Source organism: Chrysemys picta, chromosome 1, assembly GCF_011386835.1.
Source record: "Chrysemys picta bellii isolate R12L10 chromosome 1, ASM1138683v2, whole genome shotgun sequence".
Taxonomy (NCBI): domain Eukaryota; kingdom Metazoa; phylum Chordata; order Testudines; family Emydidae; genus Chrysemys; species Chrysemys picta.
Genome location: NC_088791.1, coordinates 196,479,434 through 196,507,162, shown reverse-complemented (window position 1 = coordinate 196,507,162; position 27,729 = coordinate 196,479,434). Strand labels below are relative to the sequence as shown.

The 27,729-nt window shown below is 40.8% G+C and overlaps 1 protein-coding gene across 6 annotated transcripts in view; it reads left to right on the top strand.

Annotated features, from left to right (window-relative positions):
- The window catches only part of DSCAM (DS cell adhesion molecule), a 614,601-nt gene that overhangs the window by 400,589 nt on the left and 186,283 nt on the right, over positions 1 to 27,729 (top strand). For all 6 annotated transcript variants that reach the window (XR_010594753.1, XR_010594754.1, XR_006176627.2 and 3 more), the window contains exons 10-11: positions 3,798 to 3,917; positions 10,974 to 11,147. Coding sequence is in view for 2 of the 6 variants with exons in the window: in XM_005304452.5 (XP_005304509.1) it covers positions 3,798 to 3,917; positions 10,974 to 11,147 (294 nt within the window). In the remaining 4 variants the exon portion in view is untranslated. The remainder of the gene's footprint in view (positions 1 to 3,797; positions 3,918 to 10,973; positions 11,148 to 27,729) is intronic.

Genomic DNA, 27,729 nt, shown 5'->3' with positions numbered 1-27,729 from the left:
TAATTTGCTTCCCATTAACAGTTCTCCAGGTGAAACATGCTGATGTCACTAGACTGTGAGCCATATAAACCCAAGTATGTTTGTGTTACTGCCTAATAGTGGAGTTTTTTAGCAGGCCTTGGAGAATCAGTACCCCAGAGCCCCTTTTCTGCTTTTCTATTTGCTTGGTGATGAAATGGACTTATAATAATTTGATTTCATATGCTGATGTAAATATTTTATGTTAATGAATGGAATAATGTGGACTATTGTCCAAGATTATGATTGCTAGGGTTGCAGTTTTGGTGAATAGCTTTCATGTGAATTAATGCAATACTTGATTTGTGCTTAACAGCATGACAATCCTCTGGAAAGCTAGAATAATTATGAACAATAAATTCAGTAGCCCTTTCCATTGCAAAGTAATAAATGAGAATCGGCCTTTTTCAGTGCAAAGGTGGATATTGTTTCTGTCACAGTTAGCTCCTGTGGTTTATTGCAGTAATATTTAAGACATACTGACATTTCTTGTTTTCTGCTCATTGTCTTTATTCATATTTGGTTAATTAACAGCTTCACACTGTATTAGATTATTCAGTGTCCTTGATAAAGCTTTAGGATTTAATTTAGAAAAGGAACTCGTAAAATGATTGTCTGCCCTCAATAACATTGTTCCAACAAGTGCTAACTCATCCTGCAATAGATGGTACTACTTACATAAGCTACTAAGCCACCTATACTGGAAAATTTAGGTCATTAGTATAGCACTGGTCATTCTGCTGTTTCTGCTTTGCTTCCATTGCATGCCGTATACCAAATTAAATAAAAACACCTTTTACAGGCTCAGTCACCTAATATGGTTTTCTGTCTGGCACTAAAACAACAACAAGAAGATATTTACATATTGAGGATACAAATAGTTTATACACTTCTGTTTTCCAAATGAGTGGTCATTAGTTAAGCACTGGAACAAATTACCTAGGGAGGCTGTGGAATCTCTGTCACTGGAGGTTTTTAAGAACAGCTTAGACAAAAACCTGTCAGGGATGGTCTAGATAATACTTAGTCCTGCCATGAGTGCAGGGAATTGGACTAGATGACCTCTCGAGGTCCCTTCCAGTCTTACATTTCTATGATTCTATGATTATGGGCCTGATTCAAAGCCTTTTAGATTAGTTAGATTAGACCCTATATGCCTGAGGCCTTTTTTTTTTTTTTTTTTTTTAGAACCTTCGGCTCAGAGTACTTCAAACTCTGAAAGCCATAAATCATGGTTGTCACCTTTTCAAGTCTATGTCTATGCAAGTATGTCTAGTAGTGGCACCTCATGATCAGCTCTTAGTGCCAATATTGTCACAAGTAGTTAATCTCCTACCCTGTGTATACTTATTGGCACATTCTGGTCAGTTCCTCAAAACCAACACATCTAGTGACCTCCGCAACACATATCTATCTCAGATAACTCAGATCATTTCTCTCTCATTTGAGCATAGAATCACAGAATCATAGAATCATAGAATATCAAGGTTGGAAGGGACCTCAGGAGGTCATCTAGTCCAACCCCCTGCTCAAAGCAGGACCAATTCCCAACTAAATCATCCCAGCCAGGGCTTTGTCAAGCCGGGCCTTAAAAACCTCCAAGAAAGGAGATTCCACCACCTCCCTAGGTAATGCATTCCAGTGCTTCACCACCCTCCTAGTGAAATAGTGTTTCCTAATATCCAACCTAGACGTCCCATACTGCAACTTGAGACCATTGCTCCTTGTTCTGTCATCTGCCACCACTGAGAACAGCCGAGCTCCATCCTCTTTGGAACCCCCCTTCAGGTAGTTGGAAGCAGCTATCAAATCCCCCCTCATTCTTCTCTTCTGGAGACTAAACAATCCCAGTTCCCTCAGCCTCTCCTCATAAGTTATGTGCTCCAGACCCCTAATCATTTTTGTTGCCCTCCGCTGGACTCTTTCCAATTTTTCCACATCCTTCTTGTAGTGTGGGGCCCAAAACTGGACACAGTACTCCAGATGAGGCCTCAACAATGTCGAATAAAGGGGAACGATCATGTTTCTCGATCTGCTGGCAATGCCCCTACTTATACAGCCCAAAATGCCATTAGCCTTCTTGGCAACAAGAGCACACTGTTGACTCATATCCAGCTTCTCGTCCACTGTGACCCCTAGGTCCTTTTCTGCAGAACTGCTACCTAGCCATTTGGTCCCTAGTCTGTAGCAGTGCATAGGATTCTTCCGTCCTAAGTGCAGGACTCTGCACTTGTCCTTGTTGAACCTCATCAGGTTTTTTTTGGCCCAATCCTTTAATTTGTCTAGGTCCCTCTGTATCCGATCCCTACCCTCCAGTGTATCTACCACGCCTCCCAGTGTAGTGTCATCTGCAAACTTACTGAGAGTGCAGTCCACACCATCCTCCAGATCATTAAAGATCATTAATAAAGATATTAAACAAAACCGGCCCCAGGACCGACCCTTGGGGCACTCCGCTTGAAACCGGCTGCCAACTAGGCATGGAGCCATTGATCACTACCCGTTGAGCCCGACGATCTAGCCAGCTTTCTATCCACCTTACAGTCCATTCATCCAGCCCATACTTCTTTAACTTGGTGGCAAGAATACTGCGGGAGACCGTATCAAAAGCATTGAGTACATTAGCTTTTTCCACATCCTCTGTCACTAGGTTGCCTCCCTCATTCAGTAAGGGGCCCACACTTTCCTTGACATTCTTCTTGTTGCTAACATACCTGAAGAAACCCTTCTTGTTACTCTTAACATCTCTTGCTAGCTGCAACTCCAAGTGCGATTTGGCCTTCCTGATTTCACTCTTGCATGCCTGAACAATATTTTTATACTCCTCCCTGGTCATTTGTCCAATCTTCCACTTCTTGTAAGCTTCTTTTTTGCGTTTAAGGTCAGCAAGGATTTCACTGTTAAGCCAAGCTGGTCGCCTGCCATATTTACTATTCTTTCTACACATCGGGATGGTTTGTTCCTGCAACCGCAATAAGGATTCTTTAAAATACAGCCAGCTCTCCTGGACCCCTTTGCCCTTCATGTTATTCTCCCAGGGGATCCTGCCCATCTGTTCCCCAAGGGAGCATGACCTCAGAGAAGTAGAGATCAGCCAAAAATTTCCACATTTGTTTATAGAACGATAGGCACTGCCTTGAAACACATTATTTTAAAGTAAAGTGATCTTTCTAAAAGGTAGGCGGTATTACTATTTTTGTTATCATATTGCTTTGTTCAATGATATTTAGGTTTGTTGTTCTGCTTTATTTTCTTTGATTTCCTCTTTTTCTAAAACCTGTGAGCATACATAATTATTCTGATACAAAGGGGCAGCAGGTTTTTTTTTTTTTAATTGTTGCTTGTTCTTAGACACCTGTTCTACCTCTGTCTTCCACAGCTAGCACTCCTGTGCAGAGTGTGAGGATATTTCATCATATGAGCCTGATTCTAAGGTTGATCACATGAGTCAGCAAGTGGAATTTACCATTCAACCTTTCTCCCCCACTCCCCGCCCCCGTAATCTTTCACACAGTGGTGCACAATATATATATATTTCATTTTCAATGGCAAAAACTGCTTTAAATTAATGCAAATTAAAATTAAGAAAAATCAAAAGTAAAAAGTTTAGCTGTTAGATTTGAATACAGAAAAGTTATCTTTTTTTATTTTGCTTTGTGTGAAATGTTGTGCCCATTTCTAATTTTTATTCCCATTAAAATTCCTAGAGTTGGCCAATAATTTTCTGAATTATCTTCTCAGCTGCACTATTTCTCAATGATTCCTTGTTTTTCCCTCAGTTCCCCCTAGATTTGTGGTTCAACCAAGTGACCAAGATGGGATTTATGGTAAAGCTGTAATCCTCAATTGTTCTGCAGAGGGTTATCCTGTACCCACCATTGTCTGGAAGTACTCAAAAGGTATGACTTCTTTCATAATCATTTGGGTCCGTATTCTGGTACTTCTGTTTAGTAGCATCTTACTACATGTAATTCAAAAGCACTAGTCATGGAGTAATACTGAATTTGAGTTAGGAGTATCGCAATTTATTCCCCTGATATTTAGAGTAAGTAGTACTATTAAAATTCATGTGCTGCATCTGCATGTATGTGTATACATTCCTCTGTGGGCGTTTGACTGTCTACAGTGATTTTAGGTTCTTGAAAGTAAATCTGAATAAAGTCTCAAGAAGAAGGGTATGGAAGGTAAATGTTGCTTTGATTGCTGTGACCTTCAGAACAAGGTTCATTGGTACTACTTGGTTTGGTTTTATTTCTTTTAAAATCCATGATAACACAGCCAATCATATCTTTTCTGCAAAGAAGAAAGGTCAGATAGTATTGGCATAACCCAGTAATTCAGTATGCGCTTTACATAATGTTTTAACATTTTATTTTTTTGTAACAGAGCATTAAAACTGGCCCCACTTGACCCCAACTAACCACATGAAATTGACAGCTTTTTAATTAAAATGTGCTGCCTGCTAGATTGTGTCTTTTAGCCAATTATCTGTTAATGCTTACCTTGTGTCAAAGCTGGTGTTATTCCAGAAAGCAACTGTACTGTATACATTAGTTAGATGTTAACCCTTTACCACAGTATAAAAGAGAATACCTTATCACACCAAGTTGTATGTAGACAAAAAAAATTGACTTCTGGCTAAAATTTGGTGCTGTTTGGGGCAATAGCTGAGGCAACACTACATGTCATTTTCAGTTTAATAGCACTGTTTTGCTTTACCAGTACATGGAAGAAAATATGGAATTAATTTAAACACTTCACAATGTGCTTTTATGTTCACTTTCCATGTTGTGCTAATAAGAAAAAAACAATTATTCTGTATTCCATTTGTATTCTGAAGCGGGAGACCAAGTCAGGCTAGCTAAATTCCAGCTAACAGCATGTAAGCACCACTAGGGCTTTTTTTTAGTAGCAGAAAAGAGAAGTTTCATTTTAATGATGTTCTACACATCTAAGTGAAAATCCTATAATGATCTCCATTCATAGCTCTTCCTGAATCTTGGATGAAATAGGTTTGTCATGCAGAACGAAGTTTTAGCTGATATTAGAAGTGGTCAAAACTGTTTGAATTTTTGAAGTTCCAATATTTTTTTTCCAGAACAGTTCTAGCTGACATGGACAATATTTTCATGCTGACACTGTATTTTGTTATTACATCATGATTTCATCAGAAGATTTAATTAAAATGTTGTACAGATCTCTAGACTTCATAGTCCATCTTGTCTGAAAATGGCACACTGTATACTGTGACAGGTTTGTACACAGATCCAAAATAAGTACTGTGCTGGAGGTCTTTAGCAACAAAGTGCACAGGTACCATCAAGTTTGTAGATGCCATGTACAGTTTACAGATTATCAACAAATCTGAAAACCAGTTAGCATCATGGCCAATATAAGGTTTCTAAAGTTAGTGCAAAAGGAAAGGCAGAATGGCATTTGTGCACAATGGGATAATGTTTGATTATTATCCAAGTAATAATGAGCAAGGTGGTATTATCCTAGTCACTAAGGAACATTCAGTCACGTCACAAAACTCAGTACACGGTAATGCACGATTGACGGTCACTGCTCAAGATGGACTTTGGCCTGGAATAGCTGGTGTTTTGCAAGTCAGGAGTGAGATGCCTTTGCATAGCTACATGTAGATGCTTTCCCAAATTGTGCCTGTCTCTCACCAGTGCTTTAGCCCTTCAGCCACTTTCCATGAGCACCAAATTACCCACAGAATTTTGGATACAACAACAAGAGAGCATCTTTGCACAGATACCTGGGCTTTGCACTGCCAATACACACAATTCATGAAGTGTAACTATTTCCCTTGCACTAACCACAAGAAAGTTGGTTCATTCAAGAAAAAGAAATAGGAAAAGAGAAACAACATGAATGTGACTAATACAGTTGAAAAATCATTAATGACAGCTAATATCTGTGCAGACATTATCCTATAATGTTACCAAGTTCAGTGCATCTGCCTAGGTAATCTTCCATGTAACTGTCAGTCCCAAAAGTAAGCTCTTTTAGGATTAGAGAAGCTTAAATTTGCACATATGTTAAATTTTAACATTCCAAATGTTGTATTCATGAGTTGTTATAGCGTTCTCTTTCCCCATAGTATTTTCTCATTCCATTTTCTTTTAGGCTTACTCAGCCCACTGCTTATAGTAATTAATGTCGATGGATATCAAATTCATGTACAGAAAGTTATATAAGAGAATCCCATTGAAAAATATATCCATGTGATTTCTCTGATAATGCCCCCTACTGCCTCCCAAATTAGACTGTCAAACCTTTGGAACAGGGCCCTTGTCCTTGTAGTGTTTGTAGAACACCTAACACTGTGAGAACTGATCCTGATTTGGGCTTCTAGGCACTATGATAATGTAAACATTATATTGTAATCAACTATCTAAATGTAAACTAAATTGATAGCAATGGAAATTAGCATCCTCTGTCAACAATACAAATACTATCTATGTAATCTCTCTAAGGTGTTCCAAGGAATCTGTCAACACAATATCAAAGGGTATGTCATGTGGTTAGGTGTGTGGTTGCTGCACATGTAGACTTACCCAAGCTAACTTAAATCTAGCTAACTCAGGTACTGGAGTAGTGAAGCTGTGGCAACACAGGCTTCAGTGTGGACTATACAAGTCCACATGGGACCCTGGGTGCTTACTCGTGTGGCCAGCCTGCACTGAAGCCCATGCTGCCGTGGCTACACTATTATTGGTACCCCTGCTAGCTAGATTAAAGCCAGCTCAGGTACATCTACACTAAAGCTAAGTGAAATTTTTTGGATTTATAGTTTATTTGAAAAAAAAAGAACAGTTTTTGGTGAACCGAAACTATTCATGAATTCAGGCTGAATTTGTCAAATAATTTCAGATGAAAACAAAAATGAAAAAAAAAATGTGGACAAAATTGAAAGTCTTTTTTTCAGTTCAGCCACCGAAATGAAAATTAATTATTCCCTGAACTACACATGCTGCAATCGCACCTCCACTTGCCGTGTAGACATACCTTAAGTGCCAAAAGCATAGACAATGGCAGTGCAAGATTCCTTTTAAACGCACTTCAGTTCTAGTCTGTTCTGGAAGGAGTACCTGTAAAAGCAAAAAGGTCGTTTAGTTGCCATATCCAGTTCTTTGTGAATTTTGTGAGGAGAGCATTTGTAGCATTAGAACTGGACTGAAACCACCCATGTTGAAGTGGGACTAGAGAAGCAACGATATTCAGTACAGACTTGGGCCCAATTCAAGCAACTGAGGTACTGCATCTTATCACTTGACCCCTGATTCATCCAGTCTCTCCATTTCCAGGCAAAAACGGCTTCAGCTCAATCATTTGGGATTGGAAATGGGACCTTTATTCTCTTGCCTGAGCAAGATCCTGGATGTTTAATGATGATTCCAGATCAGAAACATGCACAATAACTTTGCTACTGAAGGGTATTATGCTTCACTCGGCTGTGTGGTGGAAGGGAGTCAAAGTGTTCAGCTAAAGGGTGGAAGGGAAAAGTGGCCACATGGGAGGTTAACCAACTCTGTCTATTTGCCCTTTTCTCCTTGACAGTTGTTATATAAAAGCCCTACTCCACAGAGCTGGGCAGGGTACGGCCAGACGGACGTGGGAAGGAGTTGAGGGAACAACTACTCCGTGTGGCTTAATCCCCTATCAAAGCAGCATGAAAGTACCAAAATGTAGTGCTGCCATGAGCAAGAGTAAATCTTGGCAGTTTTTCCATTGGGGACTGTGACGGGGCTCAGCCATTGTCAATGCAGCAAAGACAAATGCTGTGCTGCCTTGTTGTGTGGGAATCCTGGGAGAAGAGCAGACAGGCTGAGATCTAAGGGGCAAGACTCTGTTATTCCAGCAAATCTTTGTCTGTCAGAAGAAGTGGCAGAGTACACACTGCTTGTGGACCCACCTCCAGGAAGTGTAATTGCCCAAGGCCTTCTAGATCTGTCCTCCTTTTTAACGTGTGAAAGGAAGCGTATGATCCTAACCCCAAGCAGATGATTCATTTCTTTCCAACCAGCCTCCATGTCTGCCAAGTGATAAGACGGATCTGAATTCTGTATTTTAAACTAGCTGTTAAGTTGAGCCTGTGATGAGATCCCCCCTTCGGGATGCCACCTGATGTGCTGGGATACCGCTGAGCCCACCTGTTCTGCAAGCCCAGGCACCCTTTTTACCTGTCTTGCTGAGCCAAGTTATTAAGCTTCCTCCAGCACACACACAGGCAGGGCCACACCCAAGTGCAGAACGACACAGACACTGAGATCAGCTCTAGAAGGCCACAGCTTAAGGGACTTGCCCCAGCACTCAGGTGTTCACCTTCCTTGGAGTGCAGACCCAAAGGTATATTGTCTTGTGCTGTAGAGAAATCTATACAAAGCAAGCTCATGAATTCGCCCCCTCCCTCAATGTGGAGGAAGATATGCACAACTTCTCTCTCCCCACCCCCCATTAGAAATTAAAGAAACTGGGTTTAATAATAAACAAAACAAATTGTATTAACTATAAAAAGCAGATTTTAAGTGGGTAAAAGGGTAGCAAACAGAACAAAGCAGATTACTAAGCAAATAAAACAAAACACGCAAACTAAGTTTGATTCACTAAAGAAACAGGTTACAAATATAATTTCTCACCTAAATCTTGTCACAGATAGTTTATAGAAAGTCTTGAAAGGCAGCTACGCTGGCCTGCAGCTTGAGACTTCAGGTACTTCCACTCCCAGCCTGGGTTCAACCCTTCTCCCTTCAGTTCAGTTCTTGATTTCAGGTGTTTTTCAGTGTCTCTTTGGGTGGGGAGGCAGAGGAGAACCACAATGATGTCACTGCCCTGCCTTATATAGCTCTTGTGTATGGCGGGAGCCCTTTGTCTCCCAGTGGAAGAACACTGGCATTCCAAGGGGTGGGTCCAGTACCAGGTGATTCAGACCTATGTCTCTGCAGGGCTTGTAGGCTGTCTGGAGCATCCACAGGAAGACTAAGCTCTTTTACAGTGCATTGTGTTTGCTAACGGGCCATTAGCCTGTCTGGCTTTTCCATTGTTGTACCTGAAGGGCTGGTTGGGGGTGACACGCAAAGTAACACATTTGAAATGCAGATACATAGTTAATATTCCTAACTTCAGATACAGACATGATACAGGCATATACATTGGTTAATCACATTCAGTAAATCATAACCTTTCCAATGATAGCTCACATGAGCCATCTTGCATAAAGTCTATCTCAGTTATGTCATATCCATATCATAAGCATATTTTCATAAAGAATATAGAGTGAAACATCACAGAGCCATTTACGCAGCTTATGACAGTTTCCATATCTGCTCCCTGATGGCTGTGCACAGTTTGGGTTTTGTTTTTGTTTTTAAAAGTTTAACAGCTTTGTTCACACCTTATTACATTCTTTGCAGCTGACTGAGAAAATTAACAGATTGAAATCCTTTAAATTGTACATTGCATTTTAATTTGGTTTCATTGCTCCTACTCATGCCAAAGAGTGAAGTTTGGCTACATGTCTACGTATTTGCAGATATCATAGATTTATCTTTAGATGGTTGTTTCAGTCCAAAAAATATTATTAAGATGGCATCTGTTTGCATAACTGATGCTGGTAATAGAATGTTTGGTATCGGTTATTAGACATCCCAGTATATTACAGTACTCAGTCTAATCTAATCTAATGCATCTAAAATTCACCCATCACTGTGGTATCTAGGAGCCATAAAAACAATTTAAAAAGCAACAGTTATCTAAGAGCATCATACCTATTTTGCCTGATATCCAGCCAAGGAATGCTCTGCGCAAGTCAGCGTGGGGCTGCAAAGCTGTCCTCCACTTACATGCACACCTCAATACTGTGCCACCCCAGACGCCACAATTTGGGGAATAACACTACAGCACTGGTGAATGGAATAAAATAGAGCAAAAGAGTGGGACTTAAGCACAGCGTAGGCCTCATGCAGACCCTATGAGAATATGTACTATTAGAAAGGGATACCCATTAGCAAATAATAAATATATCTGAAATAAACTGAATTTAATGGACACATGCAGGAGGGTGTTATACAATACTGTAAATCTAACCTTGAGAAGTAAGGATTTTCTTAAGGAGATGAATATCAACAACTCCATCTCGCAGTCCCTCATAACAGAGATCAATGAGCTAAATTCGTCCTTGCTGAACTCCCTTGACTGCAATGCAGTTAAACCAGAGTTGTATTTGGTTCAAGGCCTCATTTCACTGTTGATAGAAAAGTGACCAGGGCATGTTCTGAGTGAGTTGTGCACCAACTATAGTTCTTTAATGGCAAACTGCACCTGCAGTTAGATGTGTTCTTGCACCAATCTGAATGCTGTCCCAGAACACAGTGACTCAGACATTATGTGTGATCAAACTGTCAGTTGCAGGAGGAAATATTCACTGATGTGCTTGTCCACATGCTACCATGAGTTTAGTGAACAAGGTCCTTAAAGTCCCTTGAGCATTTCATGTTTACTACAATAGACATCCCTCGTGATCATAAGGAATTCATTTGGTATATGCATAAGGAATCCAGACTTTGTGGCTGTTCAGCTGTAATTTTGAATAATTTATCAGCCACTAAATGTACAACAAATGAGGCTTTTTACCCAGGAGCTCTCTGCAAATCTTTCTCTCCCTCTCACTCCTTTTTCCCTCCGTCTCCACCCTCTACCTTGTAGTGAATTGTAACTACAGTTATAACTGATAAGATAAGACTTTTGTTTCTTTCTATTGAATGACTTTAGTTTTGGCAAAAGGCATTCAGATTGTTCTGTAGATGGTTATAATGCCAGAAAGCAACATTTCATTTTAATTGAATTTAGCCTGTAATAATAAGTAGCTGTTGTTGCTGCCTTTTAAACAAATTCTTCTTTCCCCACCTCTTCCCTTCTGATTAATCTTTTGGGTTCTGCTGTAGGTGCTGGGGTCCCCCAGTTCCAGCCCATTGCCTTGAATGGCCGTATCCAACTTCTCACAAATGGCTCCTTGTTGATTAAACATGTGCTGGAGGAAGACAGCGGATACTACCTCTGCAAGGTCAGCAATGATGTGGGCGCAGACGTCAGCAAGTCCATGTACCTCACTGTTAAAAGTAAGAACTAAAAGCAATTCTTTTTGATCCAAAGCTGAGTTACCGAGGTTTGTTTGTTACCTCCCTGTTCCTGATAACATTGAAATTCAATTGCATATTCTTGTAACTGGAATGTCAGTATAGCTGGGTAAGGTTTATTTAGGAGAGTTAAAAAACCGATGAAAAGGCAGAGCGTTGACACTACTTATAGTTCAACAGTGAAGAATGTGGTGAGAACATTCTTTGGGTAAGGACAAGGAATGAATAATGAAGGAGAAATACTATGAGTATCTGCTATCAAACCCCACGATTGGCTGAGAAGAAGGATGAAGAATTCTTGGACTAATTCTCAAGGTACTGCAGTTATTATATTTATTTTAAATTGGTCATTGGTCGATTGTTTTCAGAAAACACATACATATTTACTTCTGCAAAAGATTTGGTCAAAGCCTTTTCTATCTGATCTGAGATCTTTACGGGGCTTAAACATATCTTCTTTACTGTGCGGGCAGGAGGGACAATTTTTAACATCTGTGTTTGTAGTTCTGTGTTTGTAAAGGTCCTAGCACAATGGGGCCTGGGACCATGGGTACGTCTATACTTACCTCCGAATTCAGCGGTAAGCAATCGATCTTCTGGGATCGATTTATCGTGTCTTGTCTAGACGCGATAAATCGATCCCGGAAGTGCTCGCTGTCAACGCCGGTACTCCTGCTCCGCGAGAGGAGTACGCGGAGTCGACAGGGGAGCCTGCCTGCCGCATGTGGACCCACGGTAAGTACCTTGTAGTTCGAACTAAGGTACTTCGACTTCAGCTACGTTATTCACGTAGCTGAAGTTGCGTATCTTAGTTCGAACTGGGGGGTTAGTGTGGACCAGCCCCATGACTGGGGCTCCTAGGTGCTACAATAATACAAACAATACATTTTCATAATAATATCTACACAACTTCTTTTAACGTAAACACAGGTGAGAATATAGAGATGATGATATTGTCATACTGTCTGGAGCGGCTCACAACCGAAAGTGCCAATCTCAGGTCAGGCTGTCAGAAAACAGGGCAGACACCCCAAACTGGTGGTATGTTCCATAATTAGATTTCACCAAGCCAGTAACAAATGTGTATTCCTGGATCACTAGAACAGTCTTACCATGCAGTCACAGACAGCCCCCTTAAGCATTCCAGCCTATCTGATCACTCAGGTGGATTTTGTGATACTGGTCGCTATACCAAACATCACATCACGTCAGGTTACTCTCCACCCCAAAGGGTCAGTCACTTACCCCAGATCAATGGATACTCTCAATCTCACACCAAAGACAACGCTGACAGCCAATTTCTCTAGTAAAATAACTGAAGATTTACTAGTTAAGAAAAAGAAATGAGAGTTATTGAGAGGTTAAAATAGATAAAATACACTAACAGGCGAGTCTACGTTTGTAAGTCCAAAATGATAGCAGAGATTTGGTAATCTGCTAGTCTCCAAAAGTCTTTCAGGGTTACCCAATATAACTCTGGGGATCTCTGTCCACTCCCTCAGTATTTCTACTCTGATGGAATCCAAAACAGTCCAGAGTTGAAGGATCTTTCCTAGAATTCATCTTTTATAACTTCTTCACACAGAATACTAGCTGACAGCTTCTGTACCCACATGGGCCTTCCTTTGAATAGATAATGAGAACAATACACCTAACAGTCCATTAGTTTTCATGAAGTTCTAACACCTGAATACGCTCTTCGTTTAACACACTTTTGATCTAGGGTTATTTAATTACATGGTTTACATAATGTAGAAGTAATATAATAGCAAACTACAAGCTATAGACAGACAAAAACCATACAATCAACATCCCCCCTTTGATCTCTATTAGCATATGAGTGAATTAGTTTGAACACATACTAACACTCAACCCTTCTTCACATACAAGTGAATCGGCCTATGGTTTTGGCTAGAGCTGGTTTATCAGTGTCACAGATATATTCCAGAGGAAGTCACAATGTTGATACATTTCCTCACCATAGAGAGGTACAGAAAATAGTGACACACCAGCACACACCATCCTTCAAACATTCCTTGTTGACTTATTAGAACAGCATTGCTGGAGATCGCCAGGGACAGCATGCATTTTCAAGTCTGTTGTATTTCACAGATTGATTGAATGCTTTGGGAGTTCTGGATGTCAATTGTCTTGACACAGGGCTATCTTTGAAAGTAAAAAGGTATTTTTCCCTGAAAGGGAGGGGAAATCCAGATTATTAATTCTGCATTGGATCTGTAGTCTAGGATGTACAGTTTTTGAATACCTAGGGTTACCATATGTCCTCTTTTTCCCGGACATGTCCGGCTTTTCGGCAGTCAAACCCCCGTACGGGGGGAATTGCCAAAAAGCCGAACATGTCCGGGAAAATGGCGGCTCTGCTCCTCCCCTGACTCTTCGGCTCTGTTTAAGAGCTGAGCTGCCCGAGCGCTACCGGCTTCGGGCAGCCCCCGTGCCTCCAGACCCTGCACCCCCAGCCGGGCACTTCCCCTCCCGGGCTCCGGTGGCGCAGGGTCCGGAGGCACGGGGGCTGCCCGAAGCCGGTAGCGCTCGGGCAGCCCAGCTCTTAAACAGAGCCGAAGAGGAACAGAGCTTCCAGCCGCGGCGGCTCTGCTCCTCCCCGACTCTTCAGCTCTGTTTAAGAGCCAGGCTGCCCGAGCGCTACCGGCTTCGGGCAGCCCCCGTGCCTCCGGACCCTGTGCCGCCAGAGCCTGGGAGGGGAAGTGCCCGGCTGGGGGCACAGGGTCCGGAGGCATAGAGGCTGCCCAAAGCCTGAGCGCTACCGGCTTCACGGTTTGCCGGGCAGCCTCCAGACCCTGCGCCCCCGGCTGGGCGCTTCCCCTCCCGGGCTCCAGCTGCGCTGGGGAAGCAGGGTCTGGGGGCTGCCCGGCAAACTGTGAAGCCGGTAGCGCTGGGGCAGCCCTTTCCCCATGGCTGGGAGTGGGAGAGAGGAGGGGGCGGAGTTAGGGCGGGGAAGGGGCGGAGTTGGGGTGGGGGTGGGGTGGGGAAATGGGCGGGGCCAGGGCCCGTGGAGGGTCCTCTTTTTTTATTTATTAGATATGGTAACCCTAGAATACCAAGAATTGCAGATTGTTGTAAATGGATTGCAAAGACTAGTGTGAATCTTATTACACCTGCTAGTTTATAGCCTCAAACATCTTCCACGCTCTAGTTTTTTTGCCAAAAGTGACACACTGATTGGTACAAAGGAGGGGACCATTTTTCCTGATCACTGCAGAAATGACCAGAGTAATGTGATATCCAAAATTTCCAAAACCAAAAATATGAGCAATTACTAATGGTTTTCATAAATCAGGTTTTAACACCAGTTTCCCATGCTTCTGTAATTGACCATTTTTGGACCAGTTTTCAACTACAGTAGCAGTACATTTCTGTAATACGCTATAGAAAAGCAGCTTCTCCCTTGTTGGCAGCTCTGCACAGTGCCTGTCTGATCACTGCATGCAGTTTCATGTGTGATAAAAGAGCATCCCTTATCAAATAAGAGCAGGGGCCTCCCTGGAGAGTTAGTTACTGTTTGAATCTAATGAAAACCCCTCTGGCTCTAAGATAGCAAACACACACATGCATGCACTCTCACACATACACACTCACACACATACTGTTCCCAGCATGGGCTTAGTAAAGCATACACTGTTTATATGTGGGTATATGCTTAAAGGAGATTCAGATTTAGCTGTAATCAAACATACATTAAGGGCAATCTGGTTTCTGGAGTGACATCAGTAGAATAGTGCAGTTGTGTGCCTATGATATGGCTGAATCCCCAGTTATAATAGGGATTATTATGGTTGAAATGTAATAAACTGCTGTCACTCCAAAGGAGACCCTATACCTATGTGGTGTTCTCCAGATGTATTCTATTGTTTGTATGTTGTTTTATTTTCCCCTGTGATTATTCTTGCTCCCTTTCCCACTCTGTCACACACTGGCTTCTATGCTGTAGTCCTCAGGGAAATCCTTGCTACTAGATGAAAGCCTCAGATTTCCTCAGTGAAATTCACTGTGCTAGTCATTAATTGATCCTGCATAACATGTTTGCCCAGCTCCATGTGTTCACCCTAACTGCCTCCTTTTACTCAAAGGCAGAAGGGGATAAAATATGCTACAGGTAGTGATTTCTGGGTGACAGGGTTAGAACGGAATATCCTTTCAAAAATTCAAAAAGATTAACACAAATATTTTGCTACTTATTTTCTTTGAAGATTCCTTGTGACAAATCAGCTTCCTTTCCCCCTCCCCGTATTCCTTGACACTCTATATAGATTTTCAATCTGTATACCAAACCGTAGCATCTCCGATCACTTGAGAAAGAAATAAGTGGCTTAATACAGACTTAAAGTCATTGAGCTCTTGAAACCACTCTGAAAAGGAGACATAAGGGGTGGTTTCTTCCACCCCTCCTTTTTAGCCTATCTCTTGAACGACTAGCAACATATGGACGCATATGCCAACCATTGAAAGTATAACCATGAATTAAAAATAATAATCTTATCCGCAGGTTATTTTTTCCATTTTTAATGAGTGTTTCTGTCTATTCCATTTTCTCCTTTGTCTACCTTAACACTTTCAGAGACGTCTTCTATATTAACTGAGATAAATCTCATGTTTTGGAAAGACTGGATTCTTTCCTCTTCCATCATTTCTAGTATCAAGTATACAAAGTTATTCCCTATTTACAGTAGGTGTTAACATAAGATAAGTGTTTTTATTGGTAGTTTATAACTGGCTAGAATGAACATTTGAACTAATATACTTTCCTGGTTTATTGCCTCTTCCTCATTTTTTCTCAAATAAACAGACTTACTATGCAGTTCATATAGGCTAAAAAACAACCTTGCTAGCACCTGGTGGCAATTCCATATGTATTTATATTATTTAGCGCTCCAAATGGCACTTGTTGTAAGATGATTCACCTCAGACAATATGGCTAAAGCTGCATGACTGATGGAGATTGCGTAAGGAATAAGCATACAGGGAAGAGAGATGGTACCAAAGGACAGAGCCCCAAGGAAAATCAACCGAGGGTGAGGAGGAGAAAGAGCCTCCAAAGTGGATATTGGAGCAGCAGCCAAAGGGCTAGACTGAGAACCGTAAAAACATAGTCTATGCCTAACAATTATTGTCCATCCCTTTACCATTTGATAAGTCCATCTGAAGATTACCATCGGGTATGACTGTCTTTCTGCTGGGCTCAACATATGCAATTTTCAAACTTCACATGTGCCAGGATATATAAAATGTGAAAAAACCCAATGAGAGAGGCCTGAAAGAAGGCATCCAGAAATGGACTTTTTCCAGTGGTGGTTGGAATTATGGGATTCTAAGGAAATTCTACAGAGGATAAGAAGCCTTTCAAGTTGAGGAAAGGACTAAAGTTAATTGAAGGTTGTCCAGGAGTCATAGGAAAAGAGATGTCTATTTAAAATGGGCGCCATTCAAAAATTAACTGCACAGATTGGTTCATCTGAATCCAAACTAGAGCATGTATAACATGTTAAAACAGTTTGGTAATAATTTCCAAAGGGAGCCAAGCTTCAGTATAAAACATAGGAAGTAATCTGCGGTATGTTCCTATTCAAATCATCAACTGGATTCAGCCATGATTTCCGTGATCCTTCTTAAATCTATCACTCATTTGCGTGCCAGCCGGGAGACTGGTGACATTTAATCTGAACACCAAAACACATCCAGCAAGTCTTGTCTACCAATAAAATCACTTCATTCACTTTCCTCTCAAATACACTTCTTGACAATTTGCATTATACATGATTAATACATAAACCTAAAGCTGTACCCTAGAGTCAGACTCATGCATCCTTCCAGCATGAATGTATTAGTCGCAGATAATAGTTATCATGCTAAGCTACCCCACTTTAAATATTTTAGCTAAACCCTGCTAGAAATCTGTGACAAGAGCTCAGAGCAGAGAAGAAAACAGCCTGGGATAGGCAGCACTGCCCAGTGGCTAGGGCCCTGGGTTGGGAGCCTGGGGTTCTAGTCCCTACTCTTCCTCTGACCTGCTGTATGACCTTGGGTAAGTTACTTCATCTCTCTGTGTCTGTTTCCCCTCCCACCCTATATCTGGTAACTCCATTTCAATTGTAAGCTCTTCACAGCAAGGTTGTCTTTCATTCTTTCACTCTGTGTGTACAACACCTGGCATGGTGAGGCCCTGATCTCAATTGGGGGCTCTAGGTACTACTGCAATACAAAGAAATGATGATAATTAAATACAAAAACACAAAGAAGAAAAAATGGAGGCTTATATAAGGGAACTTTGAGTTCCCTGAAACTATATCTTCCACTGTAGAAAGGTAACACGCTACCATATCACTGAGACATTGCAGTAGTCATAGGTGAAAAAACTATGTACACCTGTCCTCCTTTGTATACCTTTACCCTGCAGGATAAAGACACACTTAAATGAGTTTGTCTTACCAAAATACCTACATAATAACATAAGAAAGGCCATACCCAATGTCCATCTAGCCCAGTTTTCTGTTTTCCAGTAGTGGCCAATGCCAGGTGCTTCAGAAGGAATGAACAGAACAGGGCAGTTATCAAATGATCCATCCCCGTTGTCCAGTCCCAGCTTCTGGCAATCAGAGGTCAGAGACACTCAGAGCATAGGGTCGTGTCCCTGACCATCTTGGCTAATACCCATTGATGGACCTATCCTCCATTAACTTATCTAGTTCTTTTTTGAACCCAGTTATAATTTTGGCCTTCACAACATCCCCTGGAAAGAGTTCCACAGGTTTACTGTGTGTTGTGTAAAGAAATACTTCCTTTTGTTTGTTTTTAACCTAATGCCTATTAATTTCATTCAGTGACCCCTTGTTCCTGCAGTGGATGATAATGGAGCATTCAGTGTGCTTACCTCAGCAAAGTAACTCCAAGCAATCACCCATGGTGTGCTGTAAAGGAAGATAAAAATTACCATCCGTAGCATGTTCAAAAATCCATTGTAGGAAGAACAGTTGTCTCATGGTGTCAAGTTCACTGTGAAGAAGCCCAACTATTCTGACTGATATTTCTTCATCTGGCCTTATTCCATATTTTGCATTTCCATGTTCAATATATAGTGTTTTCCATGACAAAACTCCAGTTGTACACTCTGTGTTTTATTATTTTCTCCTTCTATGTTCTGCCATCTTGAGCCAAAGTTTAAAATTTCTTATCTATTGCAGCTACCTTAGGCAGAGAGGGCTGAGATTCTGGCCAATGGAAAAGGGAGACTCCATAATTCAATGACTTAAACATCTCATCAGAACAATGGAGTACGTAAGGGCGAAAAATAATGAAAAATTAATTCAGTTGAACCGAAAGCAGCATATACACCCAAAAAGTGCCTTTTTCTTGCCAGACCCAATTGCCTTGCCTTTTTCTACCCCACCCTCCTGGCCAAAAGATGGGGTATCTTTGTTGAAATATGTAGATATAAACGAACTATTGGGAGCCTCTGTTCTAATTTCAAGTAAATGTTGATGGATTGTAGTACTTTTATTTTTTAATGCAGTCTGGGAGAAGCTAGAGAAAAGCTATGGTAAATCTTGAAAACATGAAAAGGTTCCCTAGACACAAATACTCACTCTTGTTAGTATAACAGGCCCCTTTTTATTCTAATGAGGTCCTCCCACTATGAGAAATGAACAAGCTCTGAGTGCTGTTTGCTGCCTCTTCAGACCATCGGCACAGCTTTGATTTAAGGACTTGCACTTTAATCACCCATCATGTGTCATTACCCCGACAGGCGGCAGCAGCCGCAAGATACAAGCGCCAGTAAATTGCACTGAAAGTCGCTGAAGCGACCCTTTGTTGATTTTCTTTTACAGCTATTCCATGGCAGATCAGCTGTCATAACAACACAGTGCTTGTGGCAACAGGGTGAAATTAAACGTGAAGTATGTTCAAGGTAGCTGGTAGAAAACTGGAATATCCCTTTTTTTCTGTAGATCTGAATGCTTTTTACTATTCTCACTAATGTCAAGCCTGTGGCAAATGGCTGAAACGACTGCTATATCTCGTCAGATAATTGCCAGATGCACTACAGTACAAATATTAAAGTGCTTTTGTATGCAAATCATTACATTACTATCATTTTTTAAAGAAGGGACTGGAAATTTGCTCTCTTTTTTTAAGGAAAGAACCCTGTAGTAATTGGCTATGCGGGAGGAAAAAAAATAGCAGCGCCTTTTCCTTTCCCAGGAGACTAGCTGCACCAGCAATGCTGCTAGCAGGAAGATGAAACATAGAGATTCTCAGCCTAAGGCAAATATAGATAAGTATATATAGACCTACAATATCTTTTTATCTGGATAAACGCCATCACACTCATTATCTTTTCTTGTAGATAGTCGTCTCTCCAAGCCCTGTGGTGCTTGCATAACAAAATTAAACATGAAGTATATGTGGATTTTTTTTAATACTTACATAGAGAACATTCAGCTGGGACTGTAATTCTATTTTCAGAAGTGTTCTGCTGTCAGAGGTATCATAAGGGATGTAAAATATTAAGGCATCATTGCAGAGATGATCAACGTAATAAAGTCATTACCATTTCCTCCTTCAAAGCCTTCTTTCAAACTTAATTTTGCTATGAGGCCTACAAGAAACTAGCCAATTACTACTGGATAGTCTGAGGGAAATGGTGTAGTGTAGCCAATATTTTATTTCTTTATATTTAAAAATGTATAAATAATCACAATAGGTGAAATGGGTATAAAACTACAGATATTTTCACTGTATCCCTCTTCCCTGCCCTTGGTATGTTACTTTTCCTATTAAACTGTAACTTTTTTTGGAGACAGGATAGTGGCTCTGATCCTGCAATGAGCACCCAGACAGAGCCCTACTGAAGGCAATGGAACTGTGTGCACTCAAGGGTCTGCCCAACAGAGCTCATCACAGGGTTGGGATCTGTGTCTCCTATGTATATGGACAGCACCTAGCACATTATGAGCAGGACCAGAATAAATAATAGTAAAATATTTCCATTTTTCCATTGATATTCTGGTACTTCCATGATGGCTATTAGATAGAAAATTATCCAGTTCATATTTACCTTCATCAATCTTATAAACCTTTTGTGTTGATGGGAGTGGAATTAAAAATGAATATTTAAAATATAAGATACAGTAGAGCTAGTTCAGTGGTTCCCAAACTTGTTCCGCCGCTTGTGCAGGGAAAGCCCCTGGTGGGCCGGGCCAGGTTTGGCTGATCGCGGCTCCCACTGGCCGCGGTCCGCTGCTCCAGGCCAATGGGAGCCACGCCACTTCCAGCAGCTCCCATTGGCCTGGAGCAGCGAACAGTTAGAGCCGCAATCGGCCGAACCTGCGGAATAAGTTTGGGAATCACTGAGCTAGTTAAAGGGGCAGTATGCCCCGCTCAGAGAACAGTTCACCTATCACAGCAATCCAATTCCTGTGGAGAGAGGGAAATTAATCCAGTGTATATTATAGGTGGCTCGTTGAAATGTAGAGCGCCTCTCTTTCTTTTTTTCTCTTTTTTCTCCTGATATTCAAGTCTAATTCATTTGTCAGTGGCACTAGAATATAAAGGAAGCTGGTTAAGAGGCATACTTTAATCTTGGAAGGCTTACAGGAAATGTATTGGAAAATGTCCTCACTTATAGTTTGGGTTTTCTTTTTCTTTTTTGAAAGAGAGAATTTAAAACAAAATTATTCAGTTTAGATGTACCATCACATGAAGCCTGCATGTAGATTCCTGGAATAATATATGTTTTTCTAAATAGGCTTTTAAGCAAGTATATGCCAACTAGCTTAACAGAGTTTCACTATTACTTGTACTTGCTTATTGCACTGTTACAATATATTTGGAGAGAGCTCTGTATTTTTTTCTATCCTGCCCCCTTAATTGTTATTCCATTATGACACTTTTCAGAGTTACCCAAGGTATCTGGTGTGGATCACTATCACCTGCTTACAGCACGAGAGAGCCTGATCTGTGTCCACCAGGGGAGACCCTCCCCAATGGCAGTTGGCAACACAGGCGCTCCTATCCAGCCTCCAGGAGCCCAGCTCTTTCCCAATTCAGGCTATCAATTTACACGTGCCACTTTGTTACACTCGAGTGCCCCGTCTCTTCTCTTCTGGACACCCACAATGTACACTTTGAGGTCTGCTGCCTCCGTGAAAGCAGTGAGTCCTATTTCTCCAGTCTCCTTAGCACAAGGCACTTAGGCAGAGGCACCGACTTTCTGAGTTCCTGGGGGGTGCTCAATCCCCGGTCCACTCCAGGCCCTGCCCACACTCCACACCTTCCCCCCAAGCTGCACTCCCGCCTCGCCTCTTCCCACCCACGTCCCGCCTCTTCCTTCCCTGTTCTGCCCCCTCCCCCGAGCACACCACACACTCACTCCTCCCCTCTACCCTCCCAATGCCTACTGCCTGCTGCTGAACAGCTGATCCTCCGCAAGTGGGAGGCATTGCGGGGGAGGGGAGGAGCTGATCGGCACAGCCCGTGGGTGCTCCAACCCTGGAGCACCCACAGAGTCAGCACCTATGCACTTAGGTTTATAGTAAAAACAAATTGAAGTTTATTTAATGGAGCTTGAGACAGAGATTGAAATAAAAGCGAGTATTAAGGGTTTGGAATTAAGGTTCCAGGTCAAAGAAAAACATAAAATGCAATCAATAGCCTACACTGATTAACAAGTTATTTCCTATCTAATAAGGTACTTCTTACCCAATAGTCAATCCTTACAGCTTTTGTCTAGTTCAGAAAGCTCAGATCTACCTTTCATGAGACATCCCTCCTGGCAGAGTCTCTCCTCTGCAATGATGACAACTTGTGCTCTCCCTTTATCACTTATATAGTTATAGACTATTGTCTCTTACTCCAGAGGGTTCCTTTTCTTGGCTTTTATTTATTTTATTTTTTTGGTCTTTGTAAATCCTCAAGCCATACTTGAGACAGGTGTCAGGAGTCCAGGGTAGTGCACTAAATGTTTGAGTTCTTCCTGAAGGGATGCACCCAAAGAATAGTGATGGGAAACTGGACCTCCACCAATAAATCCTACAAGGCTCAATTCTCTCTCTGGTTCTTTTTTAACATTTACATTCAGTGACTAGGTGAACTTGTCAGATGCAAGGACTAAAGTGCCAGCAATATGCAGATAACACACAGCTCTACCTATCCTTCATCACATATGACCATACCTCTACCCCCAAGATGTCCCAGTACTTGCATTAGGTCAGCTCATAGGTGAGCTGAAGCTGAACCTGGGAGCTACAGAGAGGTTTTAAAGTCCTCTCAAAGTCAAAAGATTAATGCTGCCTTAAATATGGAGTTGTTACCATGCCACCAAAATACTCTGATAAAACAGTTTTGTGGTAGTTTCATTTTTATTCAATATATAATAGGAAGTATTAGCTAGTATATTGTACGTATGCACACAGCTCATCTGTGATTCTGATTAGTTTACATGCAGGCGGATGAGTTTTTTATACTACCGTATAGACACAGGTCTACAACTCCACTTTTTCCCTATACATTCACCTTATTTGGTGGTCATATCAACCCTGTTTCTTGAATAATGTTTAAAAATATATGTGCAATTATGAACAGATTTTTGTCATTGGTGATGGAGCAAATTTAAATTACTTTCCTAATGTGGAAGGCGTGTGTGTGTGTGTGTGTGTGTGTGTGTGTGTTGGCACCCAGCAGAATATAAATTCCCATTATAGGAAATACATGCATGATTCATCATCACTTATTTTTGTATTTGCAGTTCATCAGGAGTTGGGGCTAAATTTGCTAACAGAAAATGAATATGCTTAAATCAGTGATAAATGGCGTACTTCTAAAGAAGATATTGTAAAACTGATAGCGAGATACCAATCAATTTACCAGCCATATACAGTACATGTGACTATTTTCCTCCTCAGAAGTGTTGATTACTTCATCCCTATTTTTAAGAAATGAACATTTCTCCTTTTTAGTTTTTCTTCTTTCTACTTACTATAGTGCTAACTTGAGGGTGCTTCCTATTTATAAAGTTATAAGCATATACCAACTTAAATACACTCCAAGGCCAGGATGCACCAAGATATGGATGTCAAGTATCAGAGGGGTAGCTGTGTTAGTCTGGATCTGTAAAACAGAGAGTCCTGCGGCACCTTTAAGACTAACAGATATGGATGTTGCTCATAACTTTTCTCATTTTTCACCTGCTCTCCCTCTTTTCTTCTATCCATAGCCCACCAAGCCACTTTCTGCCGTACAGGTCATCAGGCCACTTCTCAGTATATTTTGATCACAGTATGTTTCAAAACTCAAGTACGAGGCAGAAGCTGGTATTCTCAAATGATAAAGAGCAAAAATGCAAGTTTTGTGACCCTAAGAGCATCCCAGTGCCAGAGGGCCAGGGCTCACTGGTATCGGGTAACGAGTTTCAGCTGGCCCGACCAATTCAGTGTACCCCAACTCACTGTGGTTATAATCTGTATCTAAAAGGTGTCATGTAATGTGTCATTGGAAAATTAATAATTCATTGATCATTAATATTCTTGTATGATGTATGTACACAGTGTTTATTGAGAATTATGGAGATATGGAGATATGCTGAAATTATAACTTTATCTTTATCTTTACTACTAAACTTTATCTGAGCTACAAAAGGCAGGGGGTTAGAACCTCAAGGGATAAGCAATTGAATCAACTGATTGTATACATGTGACATTACTGAGAGTACAATCTGGACTGATGAACAACTGTGTCCCCTCAGTTCTCCAATCTGGGGCACTTTTTACACTGTTTTGCTGTGAGAGCCACCGTTCCTAGTCTGCTCACACACAGCCTCCAGCATATAAATTATACTGTAAGAATGCTACAGCCAGCCATCCTTGAATTATACTGCAGAGTAACACCAGCAACTTCCCAGGTCCAGACTTCCCCCCAGAAATGTGCATTATGTACTGCCCAGCAGTCTCCTGGACAATACAAACTCATATAAAATTCGTCATTTTATTAATAGAAACAAATCCTGTTATCTCAAATGGAACTTCCCAAACACTTCAATACAAACACACAAACACACAGGTCTAGAGAAAACAATAAACAAGATTATTAACTACAGAAAGATAGATTTTAAGATTACAAGTAATGAAGTATAAAAATCAGAAGTGGTTACAAGAAAATAAAAGTAAATCACAACTATTGCCTAACTTAACAAGTTAGAGTAAATTCAAAGCAAAGGTCTCTCTGACCACGATCTAGAGTCTTATTGGCTAAATTCTTTCAGTCAGGATACCTCCTCCAGTCCAAAGCTGTTTCCTTTGTTCTCCAGGTTTTGTGGTTGCCAGGGGTAGGGAGGAAAGGAGGAACAGATAATTTGGGGGCACCTCCTCTCTCCATTTATAGTTCTTTCTCTTCTTCAAGAATCATCTCCAGCTAAGGTTCAGGAAACAGAAAGTCTGCATGGACAGGAACCCCCAGCTGTTTCTTTTTCAGGATGTAGATTTGCACCCACATCCTCTTTCCTGCCAAAGAATGGCCATTTAACCAGGTGATGGTCTATTTGATTTTGTTGACACTGGATGAGATGTTGGCTAGCCTTTTGTCCCCGGGAAACTGGTTTGTGGTTGCCCCCCCTCCCCCACCCCCCGACTTGGAATATGTCTTGTAATACCATACAGAGGAATTCTATAGCTTTACATGTAATGTTGCCACACATATTTTACCAGGGCAATAGTGATAAGCAAATTATGAGTTTTAAAATGATACTTCACAAGGCATACTTTATACAAAATTTATCATAGTCCCATAAAAGGGGTGAATATAGGGGTACAGACAATCAAATTACAATATGATTGTATTAAACAAGTTTATTGAGTGAGGTGTTTTATGAAAGTCTGTGACACACTGGTGATTAATATCATGGTAAAATGTATGAATTGACATTATATAAGGAATTGTGGATACTCATTGATATTAGGCTTTACACTCTGTGTCCAAATGAAGGGAAAAACAGATCTCTCCCAGAGAGGAGGGAACGTCACAGCTATTTACCTGTCTCCTACATAAATTAAGCATCATGGAATCAAAACAATGGAAGACCCATTTACATACAAAGGAATGGGAAACCCACAGGAAATGAAGAAAAGTATGAGGTCATCCGTCCTCTTGAAACAAATTAATTGAACTTTGGAAGATATATGCAAGGACAGAAGCCATCTTTGGCATCCATCACTAGACAGACACAATGGAACGAGCTCCTGCAAGCTGAGAAAGATGGGTCGTTCAACCAATGTGGGGTTGAAGTATCTGAAAACTGAATATAGGTGAGAAACCTGTTTAGGCAAAGATCTTTCACCTAGGAAGACAAGGGAAAGCAGCCTTTTGTGCTTCTGTGGAGGGTCCTGACTGAGAGAAAGTCGGCCGTGGCTGGAAAGAAAAAAGATTAATAAGAAATCTTCCGTGTACAAAGACTGTAGCTTGTTAAATCTTAGCCATTAGAAAGCGTATTTTATTTGTTTAACATGTAACTCTTTCTATCTTCATTCCTTATACTCGAACTCACTTAATCTCATGTATATGTAATTCCTCCTTGAACCCCTTCAACCTGACTTCTGCTCCCTGAACTTTACTGAAACTGCTCTTACCCCAGCCTAAGTGACCCCTTCCTGACTAAGGCCTCATTCCTATGATGTGTTGACTTCAGTGGGGCATTGTGCGAGCACAGCAGTCTAACCACATGCAATGAATTGCAGGATTGAGGCCTAAGTTGGAGGACCTTTACTCCTTCCTCATCCTCTTTGATCTCTCTGAAGGTTTTGGTATCCTTGGTCGTTGCCTCATCGACAACCTATCCTACCAGTCAGCTTTCTGAGTTGGTTCTCTCTTAATTCTTCTTCTATCTCTCTGCCCTTCTTCCAGAATCTATGAGGTTCCTCCTTCCTCCACCTCATATTTGTTGGTATTCTACAAGGCTCAGCCCTTCCTCCTGCCTTCCTCTCTTAACCCTAGGTGACCTCATCCACTTACGCATGTTCAGCTACCATCTCCTTACTGATTATTCAAAAATCTATATCTGAGCTGTCTTCCGCTCACCTGTCATATGAAAATGTAGAATTTGAAGAATATTGTCAAATGCAGCAGAAGTTGTGGACAGATCCTTAAAACATGAATCCATGATTTTTCATGCCTACAGTTTCATGTGTTCCTGATGAGCTAAGCATGGACATTTTCAGCACAAAATGTTTGTTTCAAAAAGTTATGCATTTTTGAAAATGGGGGTTATAACGAAAACTGTTTTTACTAATCTTTACTATCATAGGTTCTACCAGGTGCTCACTATATTAGTTATAAAAATTAAATGGTCTTGCATTCTGGATCCTTACAAAGAAGTTAATTTTAGACTCCTCATTCTTCCTCCCTCCCCAGGCAAGCTTTTTAACACCGTGGAAAACTTAGAGAGCATTTTAGAAGTTAGCATCTTATACTAGACTATTTAGCCAAGACTTTTATTAAGTCTAAAACAATGTCATTTTCAAGAAAAAGGCACTGAATTCCAACAAAAAAAGCATCGTTTGAATATATGCAGAGAGTATAAACCATCCCTGAGTACTGAGTGACACACACACTCCACAGTAGTTACATATATTTTGCTGCATAATATTCATGTGGCAAAAGAAAATGTAAAGAGCATAGTTCCTATGCAAATATTTTATGCTTTGGATCCAAAGAGCATATTTGATTTTAAATACAATATTAAGTATATCTGCTAGCCAAAGAGGTTCTCATCCCGCTGCTTCCATCATTATACGTATAAGCATTTTTTTGTAAAGGAAGCAATTTTGTCTTGAGAGATAAAAGAACAGCATTTTAGTAGTCTTTTGTTTTGTACTTCAAACTGTTATTCAAGAGTTACATGGTAGCTGTGATCATATCTTTCTATGAAAATCCTATGATTATTCAGTATAAATACCATGTGTGTATCCTATAATAATCACAGTAAAAGCAAAGGTTAAGTATACAGTTTGGAGACACACTGAAGTTACAGAAGATGCAGGACTAAAGGAGGACTATACAATAGGTCAAAGATCCCTGCAGACAAGTGAATTTCTGGCATTTTGTTTCCCAGACTGACTCTTGCTGTGCGTTCATCATGTACAGTAATTCACAAAGAAGCACTTGCAAATGGTTAGTAAAGTACAGTCGTTTTCAGCAGCCTAGATAGATTTGCTCTGTGGGAAACTGTTTTTCTTTGGCCTGAATTGTATACTTAAACAAAGATTTCATCTCAGCATCAGTGTCTGAATGCCTCTTAAAGTTTTTTCTTTTTCCTTTCTTCAGATATTTTCAATGTGTGATGCCATACATACATACCATAATCTACTGCCTGTATGTTTCTTTGGAAGCAAGGACAGCCTTTGGAGCTGTCCATTTATAACAATGGCTGTTACCTTTAAACTGTTGTAAGAATGTCTTTATGGTACACAGTCCACCATAAAGAATTAAAGAAATGTATCTTAATTTTTAAATAAATCTCATTAGGGGAATACAGGGTTAAGTCTTG